Source organism: Mirounga leonina, unplaced genomic scaffold (assembly GCF_011800145.1).
Source record: "Mirounga leonina isolate KUSES-001 unplaced genomic scaffold, KU_Mleo_1.0 Mir_129, whole genome shotgun sequence".
In the NCBI taxonomy this organism is placed as follows: domain Eukaryota; kingdom Metazoa; phylum Chordata; class Mammalia; order Carnivora; family Phocidae; genus Mirounga; species Mirounga leonina.
Genome location: NW_023270323.1, coordinates 25,046,953 through 25,064,302, shown reverse-complemented (window position 1 = coordinate 25,064,302; position 17,350 = coordinate 25,046,953). Strand labels below are relative to the sequence as shown.

General features: G+C 37.0%; 1 protein-coding gene across 2 annotated transcripts in view; it reads left to right on the top strand.

The window, feature by feature from the left end:
* MOB1B (MOB kinase activator 1B) overlaps positions 1 to 17,350 on the top strand; it is a 65,363-nt gene that overhangs the window by 42,022 nt on the left and 5,991 nt on the right. For both annotated transcript variants that reach the window (XM_035004847.1, XM_035004848.1), the window contains exons 2-5: positions 1,139 to 1,305; positions 5,843 to 5,936; positions 11,412 to 11,545; positions 14,087 to 14,250. In XM_035004847.1, coding sequence (XP_034860738.1) covers positions 1,139 to 1,305; positions 5,843 to 5,936; positions 11,412 to 11,545; positions 14,087 to 14,250 — 559 coding nt within the window. The remainder of the gene's footprint in view (positions 1 to 1,138; positions 1,306 to 5,842; positions 5,937 to 11,411; positions 11,546 to 14,086; positions 14,251 to 17,350) is intronic.

The following is a 17,350-nucleotide window of genomic DNA, read 5'->3' as shown; positions in this document are numbered from 1 at the left end:
AGAGACCGGTTTAAAGGAGAATGCCCTTGCCTTAGAAATGAAAAATACTTGTCATTTGATTGGATATTTGGGTTGATTTGTAGATTCTTAGTTTATCTCAGGATCCTCAGTACTTTTTGGAAAGCACATCAAGTGACTATAATATGTAAGCAGCAAAGAGAACTACCCTTTACCTTGGGGAAGACAGGAGAGATCATGGGGTTAAGCTTGGGAGAAGGGGTAGTGAGTGAAAAGCTATGGAGAGCTTGGAAAGTATAACTATTGTTCATTTATTCTTTTTGGAATTCCTCTTTCATATTTATAAGCTCACATGTCTGAATGTTTTGTGGTATGGATTTCGTAACATTAAACTTTACAGAGTTGCCACTTACCCAGCCTCCTCTAATTCATTCTTAACTGTTCCTTTTTTATATGAAGAGAAGAAAAGGGAAGTATTGAGAAGGGGTGACTGGGATATAATACAGTTTGATAAGAATTTGATAGCATTAACAGAAAAATCCATCTCTTAAAAACTCAAAACCATTTCTAAGACTAGTTTCATTTGACCCATTTAAAAAATGCATGTGTTGTATCCACACGAATTCAGAAATTTGAGCAAGTCAACCATATTAATGTCTAGCTACTTATCTGCGTATGTGAAATTCTGGATTAAGATTGCTGATGCTTCCTATAATTGGGCAGAACATGTAGATTCTCTTTCTCACTCTAGGATTTTTGTGTTTTATTGACATAAAACTATCTTTAATGGAGGAAATAAATTATTTGTATTAGAATGAGAGACTTAATAGGGGTGAAAAGGAATAAAATGACTGGAAACAAGTACTTTGTTTTTGTAGACTACAACCTATAATCCTGAATCATTAATTTATTGTGAAAAGCTGGATTAATTATAGCTAAAAATTATCTTTCTCCTAGGGAGTTGCAGTAGGGAATGTAGAGGTTTGTAGGAGTTTTGGGTATCAAACATAGTAGCTACAACAATTATTTTGCTGGGATTTAATGTAGCCAATACAATTTAGGGCTATTTGTGGATTTTAGGATCACCTCAATGTTATTTTATTCAGTAGTACAATGTAGAATATTCTGTTGAAAGTCATGCCTTAAATATTGAGGTTCTTTTTTTCTTTTCTATTCGTAGTGGTAGCCGGTCCTCTAAAACGTTTAAACCAAAGAAGAACATCCCAGAGGGTTCTCACCAGTATGAACTCCTAAAGCATGCAGAAGCCACACTTGGTAGTGGCAATCTCCGGATGGCTGTCATGCTTCCTGAGGGGGAAGATCTAAATGAATGGGTTGCAGTGAACTGTAAGTAGCCTATCTGTTTCTAGGTAGACTCTAAATTAGGTTAGTAGCCTCATTGTAGGTGAGTGGATGTTGTTTGTTCAAGGATCTAGTTATCAACCTAATGCTACAGTTATAGTGATACCTCAGTCCACTTTAGCCTTTATGTTACTTTATTTGTGAGTATGGAGTTTTATGAAATTTTTATCTCCTGTTATAATGTAATACAAAGCATAGATTTACCATCTTCAGTAGAAAAAATGGTAATAATAACTAATTAATATTTATGGAACATTAATTCTATGTCTGGCCCTCAGTTACCCTTTCTACATGGATTCTTTTTATTTCATCTTTATAACCTAATGATGTAGGTTCTATTGTTATTTCAGTTTAATATAGATAAGGAAGGTGAGACAGAAAGATTAGTAATTTGCCTAGGTCATACAACTATCAGATGATAGAAACTGGGCTATAGAGCTTTAGAATTTTAGAAACTACACTTTTTTTTTTTTTAAGGATATTATTTATTTGACAGAGACACAGTGAAGAGAGGGAACATAAGCAGGGGGAGTGGGAGAGGGAGAAGCAGGCCTCCTGCCCAGCAGGGAGCCCAATGCGGGGCTTGATCCCAGGACCCTGGGATCATGACCTGAGCCGAAGGCAGATGCTTAACAACTGAGCCACCCAGGCGTCCCAAAACTACACTTTTTTTTTTTAAGTTTTTATTTTAATTCCAGTTAGTTAACGTACAGCATTGTATTAGTTTCAGGTGTACGATATCGTGATTCATGACTTCCATGCATCACCCAGTGCTCATCATGACAAGTAGAGACTACACTTTAGCCACTATGCTAAATTGCCTCTTTCAGTAGCATGCTCAGTTATTTGTTTACATTATGCTTTTTTAAAAAGGCAATTCAATAATGATCTTATGAAGTTAGTAAAATATGTTTGAGATACTCTTTTTATTTTTGGGTAGACTTTTTAAAAAATTTTAAATCCAGCGTAGTTAATATACAGTGTTATATTAGTTTCAGGTGTATGATAGTGTTTCACCAATTCTATACATTACTCGTGCTCATCAAGATAAGTGTACTCTTAATGCCCTTCACCTGTTTCACCCATTTCTCCCCCAGCCCCCACCGCCTCCCCTCTGGCTACCACTAGTTCTCTATAGGTAAGAGTCTGACTTTTGGTTTGTCTCTTTTCTTTGTTTCATTTCTTAAATTCCATATAGGAGTGAAACCATATGGTATTTGTCGTTTTTGACTGGCTTATTTCACTTAGCATTATACTCTCTAGATCCATCCATGTTGTTGCAGGTAGCAAGATTTCATTCCTTTTTGTGGCTGAGTAATATTCCTCTGTGTGTGTGTGTGTGTGTGTGTGTGTGTGTGTGTGTGTGAGAGAGAGAGAGAGAGAGATATCTTTATCAATTCATCTGTTAATGGACACTTGGTTTGCTTCCATATTTTGGCTGTTATAAATAATGCTGCAATAAACATAGGGGTGCATATATCTTTTCGAATTTAGTGTTTCTGTTTTCTTTGGGTAAATAACCAGTAGTGGAATTACTGGATCATATGGTAATTCTATTTTTAGTTTTTTGAGGACCTTCTATACTGTCTTCCAGTGGCTACATCAGTTTGCATTCCCACCAGCACTGCCTGAGGGTTCCTTTTCTTCACATCCTCTCCAACACCTGTTTCTTGTGTTGTTGATTTTTGCCATTCTGACAGGTGTGAGGTGATGTTTTATTGTAGTTTTGATTTGCATTTCCCTGATGGTAAGTGATGATGAACATCTTTTCATATGTCTGTTGGCCATCTGTATGTCTTCTTTGGAGAAATGTCTGTTCATGTCTCCTGCTGAATTTTTAATTGGATTATTTGTTTTTTGGGTGTTGAGATTTTTAGTTCTTTATATATTTTGGATATTAACCCTTTATCAGATAGGCCATTTGCAAATATGTTCTCCCATTCAGTAGGTTACCTGTTAATTTTGTTGGTTGTTTTCTTTGCTGTATAGAAGCTGTTTATTTTGTAGTTCCAATAGTTTATTTTTTCTTTTATTTCCGTTGCCTCAGGAGACATATTTAGAAAAATGTGGCTCTTCTGTGTCAGAGACATTACTGCCTGTGCTCTCTTCTAGAGTTTTTATGGTTTCATGTCTCACATTTAGGTCTTTAATCCATTTTGAGTTTCTTTAGTGTTTGGTGTAAGAAAGTGGTACAGTTTCATTCTTTTACATGTAGCTGAACAGTTTTCCCATTGCATTACTCTTTTCCTGCTTTGTCAAAGATTAATTGACCGTATAATTCTGGGTTTATGTCTGGGTTTTCTGTTCTGCTCCATTGATCTATGTGTCTATTTTGGTGCCAGTACCATACTGTTTTGATTACTACAGCTTTGTAATACACCTTAAAATCTGGAATTGTGATACCTCCAGCTTTGCTTTCCTTTTTCAAGATTGCTTTGGCTAGTCAGGATCTTTTGTGGTTCCATACAAATTTTAGGATTGTTTATTCTAGTTCTGTGGAAAATGCTGTTGGTATTTTGATAGAGATTACATTAAATCTGTAAATTGATTTGGGTAGTATAGACATTTTAACATTTGCTCTTCCAATCCATGTCCTTCCAAGACATTCCTATTTCTTTGTGTCATCTTTAATTTCTTTCATCAGTGTTTTATAGTTTTCAGAGTATAGGTCTTTCACCTCTTTGGTTCGATTTAGTAGGTATCTTACTATTATGGGTGCATTTGTACATGGGATTGTTTTCTTTTTTTTTTTTAAGAGAGGTCGTGTGAGGGGGCGAGGCAGAGGGAGAAGATGAGAGAGAATCTTTTTTTTAAGGTTTTATTTATTTATTTGAGAGAGAGAGTGTGTGTGAGAGAGACAGAGAGCATGAGTGGTAGGGAGGGGCAGTGGGAAAGGGAGAAGCAGGCTCCGCACTGAGCAGGGAGCCCAACATGGGGTTTGATTTGACCCCGAGATCATGACTTGAGCCGAAGGCAGACGCTTAACCGACTGAGCCACCCAGGCATTGCAAGGACGAGAGAGAATCTTAAGTAGGCTCCACACCCAGGTCGGAGCCCGACATGGGGCTTGATCTCACAACCCCGAGATCATGACCTGAGCTGAGGTCAGATGCTTAACTGACTGAGCCACCCAGGTACCCCAGTGGGATTGTTTTCTTAATTTCTCTTGGAAGAAAGCATATTCATTCGTAGTCAATATGAATGAATGTTGAAAAACCAGAATATTAGGATTGTTATTACTACACCAAGATTATTATTACCAATAGATAAATTTAATAAGATTATTACTGGAGTCAATATAAAAATTAGAAATAGCATCAAAAATATAAAAAACCTAGGAATAAATCCAGTGAAACATAGAAAACTATATTATTAGTCCTTTTTGTGCTCTTCTTAAGAAATTTATTTGTGGAGGGGCGCCTGGGTGGCTCAGTTGGTTAAGCAACTGCCTTCGGCTCAGGTCATGATCCTGGAGTCCCGCGATCGAGTCCCGCATCGGGCTCCCTGCTCAGCGGGGAGTCTGCTTCTCCCTCTGACCCTCCTCCCTCTCATGCTCTCTGTCTTTCATTCTCTCTCTCTCAAATAAATAAAATCTTTAAAAAAAAAAAATTTATTTGTGGAGATAGGTTGGGGAATGGGTGAAATAAATGAAGAGGATTCAGAGTACACAACATGATGAGCACTGAATAATGTATAGAATTGTTGAATCACTATATTTTACACCTGAAACTAATATGCTTCTGTGCTTGCTGTTTCTTCTGTACTTACCTGTGTCTGGTCTCCATTCTGTTCCATTGGTCCATTGGTTTTATTCGTTGTGCTTCATAAATTTTGACGTTCATCTTGTTCAAGAATATGTTGGATATTCTTAGTTCTTTGCATTTTCAGATACATTATAGCTTTTTTGATAGCTATGGAATGGCATCCCACTATCATTTAAATTTGCACTTCCATGATTGCCAATTTCTTGTGCTTTTCGACCATTTGGAAACTTCCTTTTGTTAAGTGCTGATTCAAAACTGTCTCACATTTTTCTACTATGTTGTCTTTTTCTTTTTAATCCATAGGAGTTCTTTATATATTCTGAATACAGTATGTTTTTCTTCTTTAAGAGAGAGTGCAAGTGGGTGTGGGGAGGTGATGGAAGTGGTGGGAGAGGCTGAGGGAGAGGGAAAGAGAGAATCTTAAGCTGGAGCCGGATGAGCCTGACATGGGGCTGGATTCCAGGACCCTGAGATCATGACCTGGGCTAAAATCAGGAGTTGGATGCACCCCCAAATTTTTGTTGGCTCTGTGTGTTGCAAAGAATTTTGCCCACTCTGTGGTTGTTTTTTTTCACCCACCTAAGGATGAACTTACTTAATAAACAGAAGCCCCTGATTTCAGAGTAGCCACGTGTTGTGATTTCTGTGTATGCTTTTTGCTTCTTCTTTGTAGAGGAAAGAACAATGATAAATCTAGGATTCTCTTTGAGTAAAATTAAAATTTAATTTTTTACTTATAACTGATACTTGCTTTGCAGCTGTGGATTTCTTCAATCAGATTAATATGCTTTATGGAACAATCACAGATTTCTGTACAGAGGAAAGTTGTCCAGTGATGTCAGCTGGCCCAAAGTAAGACATGGTTTATGATCAATTCTCATTTTTACTTAAAAGTTCTTAGATAAGAAGAAAGTTTCTGACCATATAGTTTCTCTACTTAGCATCTCCTTCAGTGGTTCACTAATGATATATTAAGTCCAGATTTTTTAGCCTGAACTTTATGGCTCTCCCTGTATAATCCTCCTTCCTCCTTTCCTCTCTTTGCTTATGAATCTCCTCTGGTCTATCCAAACTAGATTACTGGAAACACCTTACTATTCCCTCCATTACTTATACTGTGAAAACTTGCTCATTCCATTCTTCTTTTTTTTATTTTTAAGATTTTATATATTTATTTTATAGAGACACAGCAAGAGAGGGAACACAAGCGGGGGTGGGGGGGAGTGGGAGAGGGAGAAACAAGCTTCCCACTAAGCAGGGAGCCCGATGCAGGGGGCTCTATCCCAGGACCCTGGGATCACGACCTGAGCCAAAGGCAGACGCTTAACAGCTGAGCTACCCAGGTGCCCCTCATTCCATTATTCTTTTGGATATTTTTCTTCTCTTCCCATCTCCCTCCAATCATTACCTGGTAATAGTTCAAAAAATCTTACCCATCTGCAAGGTCCACATCAAATGCTTCTTTCTTTATGAAACCTTTTGATATTTTCAGACTAGGTCTGATCTATTTAACTTTTTTGTCTTTGTGATTACATTTCTTTGTTATATTATACTTACACTCTTTATACATGTCTTATTTAACCTATTAGATTCCTTCTTTGTTTAAATCCCTTTTGGTGCAAGAACAATGGCTGCCACCTAGTTAGCACTTGGTAAATGTTTGCTTAGATCAATAAATTTTTGAAATTATTTAATTATTACTGTGGCTGATAATGACTGCTACCATTTATTTAGTGCTACCTAAAATGTTAGGCCTTTCATACATTTCATCTTTTACTTCATACAGCAACCCTATGAGGTAAGAAAAGAAATTGAGTCTGAGAAAAGTTAAGTAACATGTCCATGGTCCTATTATCTAGAAGCAGGCTGAACCAGAATTGAAATCTAAGTCTCTTCGATTCTAGTGCCTCTACTCTTACTTTCTACATTGTATTATTATTTTATTATTATAAGAAATATTAATTGAGGGCGCCTGGGTGGCTCAGTTGGTTAAGCGACTGCCTTCGGCTCGGGTCATGATCCTGGAGTCCCCCTGTTCCCTCTTTCGCTGTGTCTTTCTCTGTCAAATAAATAAATAAAATCTTAAAAAAAGAAATATTAATTGATACTTACAAGACAAAGAGAGGTTTTAATTTTTAGTGCTGACTTTTTATAAAGTGTATCCTATACTCCCATCATGTATAAGGTATAAATATCAAAACAAAACAACACTGCCCAAACTTACGAGTGTTTAGGAGTATTATGTTACAAGTTGTGACCTTAGATTGCTAATCACTTATTGTAGACTATTTTTGGTGACTTTTAATCTTTTTTTTAAAAATTTTTTTATTTTATTATTATTTTTTATTTGACAGAGAGGGAGCACAAGTAGGCAGAGTGGTAGACAGAGGGAGAAGGAGAAGCAGACTCCCAGCTGAGCAGGGAGCCTGATGCGGGGCTCGATCCCAGGACTCTGGGATCATGACCTGAGCCGAAGGCAGACGCTTAACGACTGAGCCACCCAGGCGCCCAATTTTTGGTGACTTTTAAAGAGTCCGATTACTAACTACCCAAGAGATGCAGTGTTATTAGTTCATAATCATACTTTATTTTTTGACCAAATTCACATATTGAGCAAAGTATTACCTAGTTGGAGTTGTCTACCTTATCCTTCAAATTAATTCCAAGTGAGTTTAGATGTTTCTCGGAATCCACTTCTTTTAAAGAGGACTGACAGCTTGTCATCAGAACAGATGTTCAAAAGAATATGACTTAAATATTTCTTAAGGTAATTTTTTTGAAAAGAATTTCTTTTCAGACTATTTCAAACTTTGAAGCTTCCAGTAATTTTAAGTTGCCAGAAGAGCATAAGGAATTCCCATATTTCTTTCACAACAGATTCCCCAGTTATTAACATTTTACTGCATTTGCTTCATCACTACTCTGTGTATATACTCATTAACATTAATTTTTTCTGAACCTTTTGAGCAAGTTGTAGCCATTAATGCCTCTTTTCCTCCTCATATTCAGCTGTGTATTTTCCAAAAACAAGGGCACTCTTCTACATCTCTTCTACGTAGCATACAGACCCTCCAGATCACTTCTTCCAGTCCATGGACACCATTCACATTTCATGACTGCTTCAACAATATCTCAGTTTTCCCTTTCTGGTCCAGGATCCAGGATCCTATCTAGGAATATGTATTGCATTTATTTGACTTATCTCTTCAGGTACCTACAATTTAGAATAATTCCTCAGTCTTTTTCTGGTATTGCCCTTTATATGGAAAAGAGTTAACATAGCAGGCCTGACTTATCTCTTGAAAGGCCTATTTACAAGGTTGATCTATGGATAGCAACTGGGAAGTTGGATTTCTTTTTCTTTTCTTTTTAAGTTTTCTTTATTTATTTGACAGTGAGCAAGAGAGAGAGCACAAGCAGGAGGAGCAGGAGAGGGAGAAGCAGGCTCCCCTGTGAGCAGGGAGCCCATGCGGGGCTCTATCCCAGGACCCTGGGATCATGACCTTAGCCAAAGGCAGACGCTTAACAACTGAGCCACCCAGGTGCCTTGGGAACTTGGATTTCAAAAGGGTTTCCACCTCCCTAACTTAAGATAAGACTGGCTCACTGTGCCTAAACTCTGTGTACAAACGGTATGGCTAATGCTTTCCTTCTGGGAATCTAGAATTTTAATATGTTTTTTCTTTTTCGCTGATTTTGGTTTGTGTTCTTTCACTGTAATAAATAATAGCTGTGAGTACAACTGTGTGCTGAGTTCTGTAAGTCCTCTTAGCAAATCATCAAACCTGGGGGTGGTCTTGGGGTCACCTGACACAGGCTGCCTGACATTTCCTTATGACCACATTCAGGCTATGTATTCTTGGCTGGACACCATAGAAATGATCATTTTTTTCTCAGTGGATCATATTGGGGGCACACAATGTCAACCATCCCATCACTGGTGATGTTAACCCTGATTACTTTATCATCTTAGTGTCTGCAAGGTTTCTTTACCTCAAATTTGTCATTTCTCCCCTTGAAATTGACTAGTATTTTACTGTGAGGTTTTCTGATATTATACCAATATCCTTTGAACTAGGGAGAATTACTGCCACTTAGAATACTACTGTGATCACTTTCTCCACAGAAACCTTCTCTAAAAAGCTGGTTAGAAAGAATGTATGTATTTCTTTGAAAGTAACAGGCACACAGGATCTCTATAAAGATACTATAAAAACAAAAATGATCTTCCTTTTCTTTTTCCTTCCTTCTCCTTCCTTCCCTTCTTCCCTCCCCTCCTTCTGCCTTTCCTTCCATTTACTTCCCTCCCTTCCTTTTTATTTTGAGAGTCTTAAGTTTTGTCCATTGTTAGTGCTGAGGAGATGCAGTTGTTCTCATGCTTTGCCATCTTTAGCAGAAGATGCTTGGGATTGTACCAAGGAGAGGCATTTATTAGTAGCTTAGTACTGGTCCCTTGCAAAGTGTTATTGAGTGATTACCTCAGAGGATTTTGTCAGTTATTATTTATTATTATTATTAACCAAGAAATGAATATTCTACAGTTTGCAGTTGATAAGTTCATACCATGATGACAAATAAATTTCAAAGAGAATGGTCTGCCAAAAGTGGAATAAAAAATCAATGTGGGCAAAATAGAGTTACAGGATGAAGTCATCTTAGGTAGAAACATGGCAAAAGAAGAAGAATGGGTCAGAAAATCATAAACTGTAGAAGTATAAGCAGTATATCAAAAAGCTTTGGGATATTGAAAGTTAGTATGCTTAAAAAAAGCTTCAGAATATTGAAAATTATTTTTAGGTCAACTGTGTCTGCTTTTGATTTTTGCATTTAAGAATACACCTGATCACTAACAAAATGAAAAATATGATTGGGAGGAAAGGCAAAAATGTTAAGGTTTCTTAACATGTGGGAGAAAACATGGATGAGTTCCTGTCTTTAAGTGAAGAGTAATGATGCTAAAAGTTCTACTATTCGTGGTCTCTGTCTCCTAAGAGGGTCAAATAAGAACAGGCTTGAGTCCCCCTTAGAACTTTAGTTTCAGATTAGAAAGAATCTCGTGACTGTGAAAGTGATTAAGCAGTGGAAGAGAATACCAAATGTTGGGGAATCTCTTCCTGGAAACCTTCAAAGTAGACTTGCAGTCATCCCTGTTGCCCAGGGTTGGCAGTAAGGTATGCTGTTAGAATGTTTTTTCACGTGTATCGTGTTGAGGTTTATTTTTCAGGTGTAAGTAGTTATGATTAAATGGAAATCTTCCTTATTTAACCTATCTCAAGATCATTTTCATCATTTGAAATACTCTGTAGTATTTTTCCATTGTATTTTCTTTCACCTTCTTTGGTAGACTCACTGACCTATCATTTTGTCAGTTCAAACTGGAACAAGGTTAGAATAACAAAATTGATTCAAAGAGAGAAGCTAAGGGGTAGAAGTAATCTTGTTTCTTGGAAACTAAAATACAAAATGATAATTCAGTTTAGAGATTTTATGCTTTGGAGTTTCAGCTGTGTGCATATTCCTTATCTTAAAAATCAGGTTGTGGTTGTGTGTGTGTGTGTGTGTGTGTGTAACTCTATTATCATTCTTACCGAACTGTTTTTACCTACTCATTTACAAGCCTATCTCCTCTACTAGTCTGTTTTCCTTGACAGTATGGAAAGTTAGTGTCCCTTGGTCAAGAACAGTATTTCTCACGTGGTAGGTGCACATTAAATGTTGATTATAACAAAGGATAGTGTTCTGTTAATACCCAGGTCCTATAGGCATCTTTATTTGGGTTGCCGTTTTTCTTTAAAGGCATATTTAGCTCCTCAGCCAAATGTACTCAGATATTGACTCATTTTCTTTGTGCATGTTACTTTGGAGCTTCCATGTCATTCTCTATCCTTAACCCAAAATTTAAAGCCCCAAGTTAAAAGAATTGTATAAGAAGAATTGCATAAGGAGAAATGTTTTTCAAAGAAGAAAAACAACCATAAAGATTAAAGGTGGTTATCAGAGAAGTGGAGAAGTGGAAAGCTAGCTAGGTTTTCTACTATGGCAATGTATGATTCTAAAATATAAATGCTGTATATAAAGAAAAGCTTACCAAAAATGAGTTTGATGGGACCTGCTTAGTTTGGATCATGATAAATGCAAAATAGTCTAGTAACACTTTAAAGGCTCTAAATTTAAATGCTAAATGCAAAATATCTTTATTTAGAGGAGCAGATTGTTTAAAACATGTCCTGTGTACATTCATAATATGCACACATATATAATATAAAAATATACACATTTTGTATAGGTATATACTGATATTCTGTGTCTATTATCTTTCCAATACAGATATGAGTATCATTGGGCAGATGGAACAAACATAAAGAAGCCTATTAAGTGCTCTGCACCAAAGTATATTGATTACCTGATGACTTGGGTTCAGGACCAGTTGGATGATGAGACATTATTTCCATCAAAAATTGGTATAATTGTTTTGTATAATTGGAATCTGTTATGATTTATCTAATTTTTTTTTTTAAAGATTTTATTTATTTATTTGACAGAGAGAGACACAGCGAGAGAGAGAGCACAAGCAGGGGCAGAGGGAGGGGAGAAGCAGGCTTCTCGCTGAGCAGGGAGCCCGATGTGGCACTCGATCCCAGGACCCTGGGATCATGACCTGAGCCCAAGGCAGACGCTTAACGACTGAGCCACCCAGGCGCCCCTATGATTTATTTAATTTTATGTGTTTCTAGAGCTTATTGGCTCTTTATTCCAGGAACCATACTAAACTGCCATACCTATCAAAATATTTCTAATTTTATACATTTAAAAGTGTTTTATCTTTTTCACACTGAGTTTATCATGAACATTAAGTGAAAGCTCCCTGTAATTTTAAACAACAAGAAGATTAGTGTATCTTGGATAGTAACAAAATTTAGCCTGTGTTATAGAAAAAAGATACTGGGTATGGAGAGAGTATCATCTGCCACAGTCATACCCATTTCTTGTTTAGGGAAGGAGTTTATATGCCTTATTTCTAGTTTTACAGTGTATTTGTGGCAGAGAGGGAGTTTGAATTTATGACTACAGTGTGAATCTTACAGACTGTGAAATCAAGCTAGGTGAGAAGAAAACAAGATTTGCGGGGTTAGCCTGTTATCTACTGGTGACTTTTGCTTTTTTATATTTGCTTTTAAGGAAATTATATTTTCTTTCACGTGGAAATTGTTCACATCAAGATAATTCATATGATTTTACCCTCTCAAACTTCTTACAACTTGTGTTTTCTGAAGAAAATAAGAATTTGTTCTTCTATCAACAGACAACCTTTTGACTATATTGTATGCTTTTAGAGTTTGGAAGAATGATGTGGTGGAGGAGACCGCAATGTAAATAGTTGCTGTTATTATGGATTGTTTTAAACACATTTATTGAATGTTTTAACTACTTTGGAGCCTTTGTAATAAAAGATCTGTTTTTCAGGACTGCATTACTTATATCCATCATAATCATTTTGGTTAAGTGCTATCACCTTAGCTTTTATCTCCTGTAATATATTTTATATATATATTTTAAATAATCTTTTATTATGACTGAATTTCACATATATTTTATATTTTATAACCTTTTATTTTGAATGAATTTCAGGCTTTTAGAAAATTTGCAAGAATTATGCAAAGAATCCCTATATACCCTTCTTCCAGATTTTTTTCCTTCTTCCAGATTTTTCAGTGGCTAACGTTTTACCACATTTGTCTTCTCTCTCCTCCCCCCAACTTCATGTTTTCTTTTTCCTGAACTGCTTGAGAGTAAGTTTTATGTATGATGCCCCTTTATCCAAATCTGCTTCAATGTGCATTTTCTTAGAAAATCACAGTATAACTATCAAAATCAGGAATTTAACAATGATACAATACTATTTAATTTATAGATTTTCTTCAGATTTTTCAAATGTTCCCAATAATATCCTTTATAGTAAAAGAAAATCTTTGACTTCTGTTTTCATTCACTTGTCATGTTTCTGTAGCTTTCTTTAGTATGGAATATGTATACTTCATTCTTTTTTGATCCTTCATGACATTGATCTTTTTGAAGAGTATAAGCATACTAATTTATATAGTGTCCCTTCATTTTGGTTTGTCTTATGTTTCTTTGTGATCTATTTATGTATAAATAGATCACTGTATATATATATACAATATACTATATACATAAATATATAATATTTAAATATATATATATACGTGTGTGTGTGTGTGTGTGTGTATTTAAGACTTTTGTTTTAAAGTAATCTCTGCACCCAGCATGGGGCTTGAACTTAAAACCCCAACCCTCTACTGACTGAGCCAGCCAGGTGCCCCGTGACCTATAATATTTTAAAATGAGCAGAAGGCAATGTGATAAGGCAATGTGATAACACTGAATCCAATCTGGGTCATTTAGCCAGTTTGACAAAAGACATGGAATTTTGTATTTTTTCTAGTCTTGTATTTGTTTAATTCTGTAAAAGTGCTCTTACTCATAAAACAGTGAACCTCATTGAGGGGGACTGCAGCTAATTTCAGAATAAATGTAGACCTGGAAGTGTTAGGAAATAATTTCCATAGAGAAAACATAAAAATGTATTGCAGGCATTGTAAGCAACACTGAGCATGGTTAATATTGTTTGTGTTCAGCAAATATTTATACTGAGACTTGATGTTAAGAAATCTGAGGATATGAGTGTGAGTTTTAGCTTCATTACCATCTTAGGCATACATTTATTTCATTTTAGTAAAGTGGTAGGTAAAAAGGCTTAAGGGGCTTGCTAACGTCTGGTTCTAATTCCATGGAAGTTTTAAAGTTTATTTTCATTCATGATATGTTGAGAACTTCCAGAAAGTAGAGTGGGTATTATTAGTAATTCACAAATACTTCCTTTTAGCTTTGTCTTGTTAATTTATGTTACCGTTTGTTGACAAACTCCTACTGCCTTGTTCTTGTCTCTTCTTAATAGAGGGCGTTGTTTATCTATTTATTAGGTGTCCCATTCCCGAAGAATTTCATGTCTGTGGCAAAAACTATACTCAAACGCCTCTTTAGGGTTTATGCTCACATTTATCACCAGCATTTCGACCCTGTGATCCAACTTCAGGAGGAAGCGCATCTCAATACATCTTTCAAGCACTTTATTTTTTTTGTCCAGGTAAGTTGAATTATGAGGCCTTTTTTGCTCAGTAAAACCAGTTATCTGCAGAGTTCCAAGGTGAATCCTGCATCCATACTTTTAGGATAAAATTTGCCTTCTCTGTCTAGTCTTTATCCTCTTTTATACTTACCATGATGATAAGGCCTTTTTCTGAATTCCATTCATCTCCAGATTGGTGGCATGCAAGTCTAAAATGGATCTTTGAGGTCTTGCTTTGAATTTGCTTCATTTAGCAGGCCATATGGAGGGACTGAGTTAGGAACCTGGCTAGTTTGGCAGGCCTGTAGATGAACTTGGTACCTTTAGCACATTAGCATTCCTCCTAATCGTCTTAACCCTTAATTCCTGTCTACCCTAGATTTTTTTTTTTTTTTAAAGATTTTATTTATTTATTTGAGAGAGAGAGAATGAGAGACAGAGAGCACGAGAGGGAAGAGGGCAGAGGGAGAAGCAGACCCCCTGCTGAGCAGGGAGCCCGATGTGGGACTCGATCCCGGGACTCCAGGATCATGACCTGAGCCGAAGGTAGTCGCTTAACCAACTGAGCCACCCAGGCACCCAGATTTGTTTTTTTAAAGCATATTCTGGCCTGGAAATGGACTTTGTATATAATACCTTTTTTTCTTCCTTTTTAAAACTATATTCTGAATAATTTTTAAGTGAGGTACTACTCATTATATCCAAAGAAGAAAAAAAGATCCCAAGGAATGTTGCTATTCCAGAGGTCCATTAGTCTTTTCTGACTCTGGTTGACCTCCTCTTCCTTCTCCCTTTAGTTCTCAGAGGTGTAGACTAAGAGAAGTTGGATATTTTCATCCTGCTATAATATGTAGACCACTAATAGGCAGGAGTGAAAAAGAGGTGGAAATGGTTAAGCTGACCAGCTTTTTTGGTGTTGTCGGAGGTTGAGAGGGTAGATGATAGGCAGAAGTCCAAATCTTGAATCTGTGTAATTTTTTTTATATCTGTGGGCATATACTTATAAATGTCCTCCCCTTACCCCATCTCCACTAAAGAAAAATGTGTCTATTTTCCCTCTATACCTACCTCTCATACTGAACACACACATTTTGTGTCTTAACTTCACCTATATAAACACATTTTAGGAGATCTTAACTTGCCAAAACTGTTGCTCCAAGCAGTTACTTCACCATGGTATCCCACCTACAGACACCCATAGAAACAAAGAAAATGTTATTTCAAAGTTTGCTTCTGTGCTTTGGTTTAGGCAGAACATGATTGCCAATGTTCAGGTTTTAGTGATTTAGGATTGGGTTTTATCTTACTGTATGATCTTACCTTTTTTTTTTTTTTAAGATTTTATTTATTTATTTGAGAAACAGAAAGAGCATGAGCAGGGGGAGAGGCAGAGGGAGAGGGGAGGCAGACTCCCTACTGAGTGCGGATCCTGTCTCATCTTGGGGCTTGATCCCAGGACCCCGAGATCATGACCTGAGCCGAAGTCAGACTCCCAACCAGCTGAGCCACCCATGCATCACTGTATGATCTCATAAAGTACAATGTTATCTCTCAACTCCTAGCAAATAGTAGGGGATTGATAAACACAGCATTACCACATCTGAGCCTTTTTATATCTTAAGACACTGTGACCTTCTTAAAGGTAGGTCCATTAATTATACAGTCACCCCTTGACTGAGCAAGAGGGGCCTCTGCCCTGGCCTCACTACTTAGAGAACCCTATTCTGGCACTTCTCTAGCTGTACTCCCTACAGTGTAAGGGACCCACAGGACAAAGAACATACCTCCCAGATTCCACTGGTTTGTGCTTAGGTACCTCACACTTCAGCATTTCCTTTCCACATCGTCCCAGTTGTATTTCCAGTGTCTGCATGGGTCTTATCCTTGGGTCCATTCTTTCAAGGGAAAGTCATATCTCTGATATATGTACCTCTAAATCTAGGCTAGTGGGTAGTCAGATGGCAGCAGTTTGTGAAGGTGTCTGGCCATGGCCTATATAAATCAGCCAGGTGTCACACTCCTGCAAGTGAGGCCCCTTGAAGTGCAGGGTGGAGCTGGGGGTTGGAAGATCAGGGAGATTTGCTGAGGGTCAGGGACAGGCTCTCCTCGTTACTACTTTCCAGTGTAGAATCCTGAGGAATTTTGAGAATTCTAAATTTGATTCTGTTTTCTTGCTCACTATGAAGGCACATTTGTCAAGGCGGGAAAATAGAACATGTTTTATTTAACAATGTATTAGCTTAATGTAAAATTTAATAGTCATATGATATATATCCATTTGTGTTCTTAGTCCGGATCCCACAAATCTTAGGGGTAGGCTTGCTCTTAATGCCCCTAATGCTTCTCCCCAGTATTTACTATAGTGGTTGGCATATGATCATGTTAATAAATGAACGAAAAGGGGCGCCTGGGTGGCTCAGTTGGTTAAGCGACTGCCTTCGGCTCAGGTCATGATCCTGGAGTCCCTGGATCGAGTCCCGCATTGGGCTCCCTGCTCAGCAGGGAGTCTGCTTCTCCCTCTGGCCTTCCTCCCTCTCATGCTCTCTGTCTCTCATTCTCTCTCTCTCAAATAAATAAATAAAATTAAAAAATAAATAAATAAATAAATAAATGAAAATGGGAACTCAGAATGCCCCACTATGGCAGAAGATCAGAAGTATAGACAGTCGATATTTATTAGCCTTACAATTTTATAGTTTGGGGGAAATCTGTTGAGAACTGAACTTCAGAATGACAGGGGTGGAATTTTAAAGAAGCAAAAATTAAATCCAGGCTTCCTAATTTGTTTCTTATAGGACTTTACACGTTACTCATCTTATTCTCATACCCCATTTCATGATAGTTTGCAGGTGTTAACTCTTTCACTCTTCTTATAATGCTGAAATTTGCCTAAGATGCTAGATTTTTTGGTCCCCATTTGGCTGACTATATCTAAATGATACTCAGGTTATTCCCTTTTAACAAGAAGCAGCACTCCCACTTACTGTTATGCCAGGGATTTACATGAAGTGGTTAACACACAGTATCACGTTTAGTCCCCACAGTAATTTTATGAGGTAGGGGGATTTACTCTAATATTATTATAGACATGTACAACATAATATCCAAAGTGCTTAAG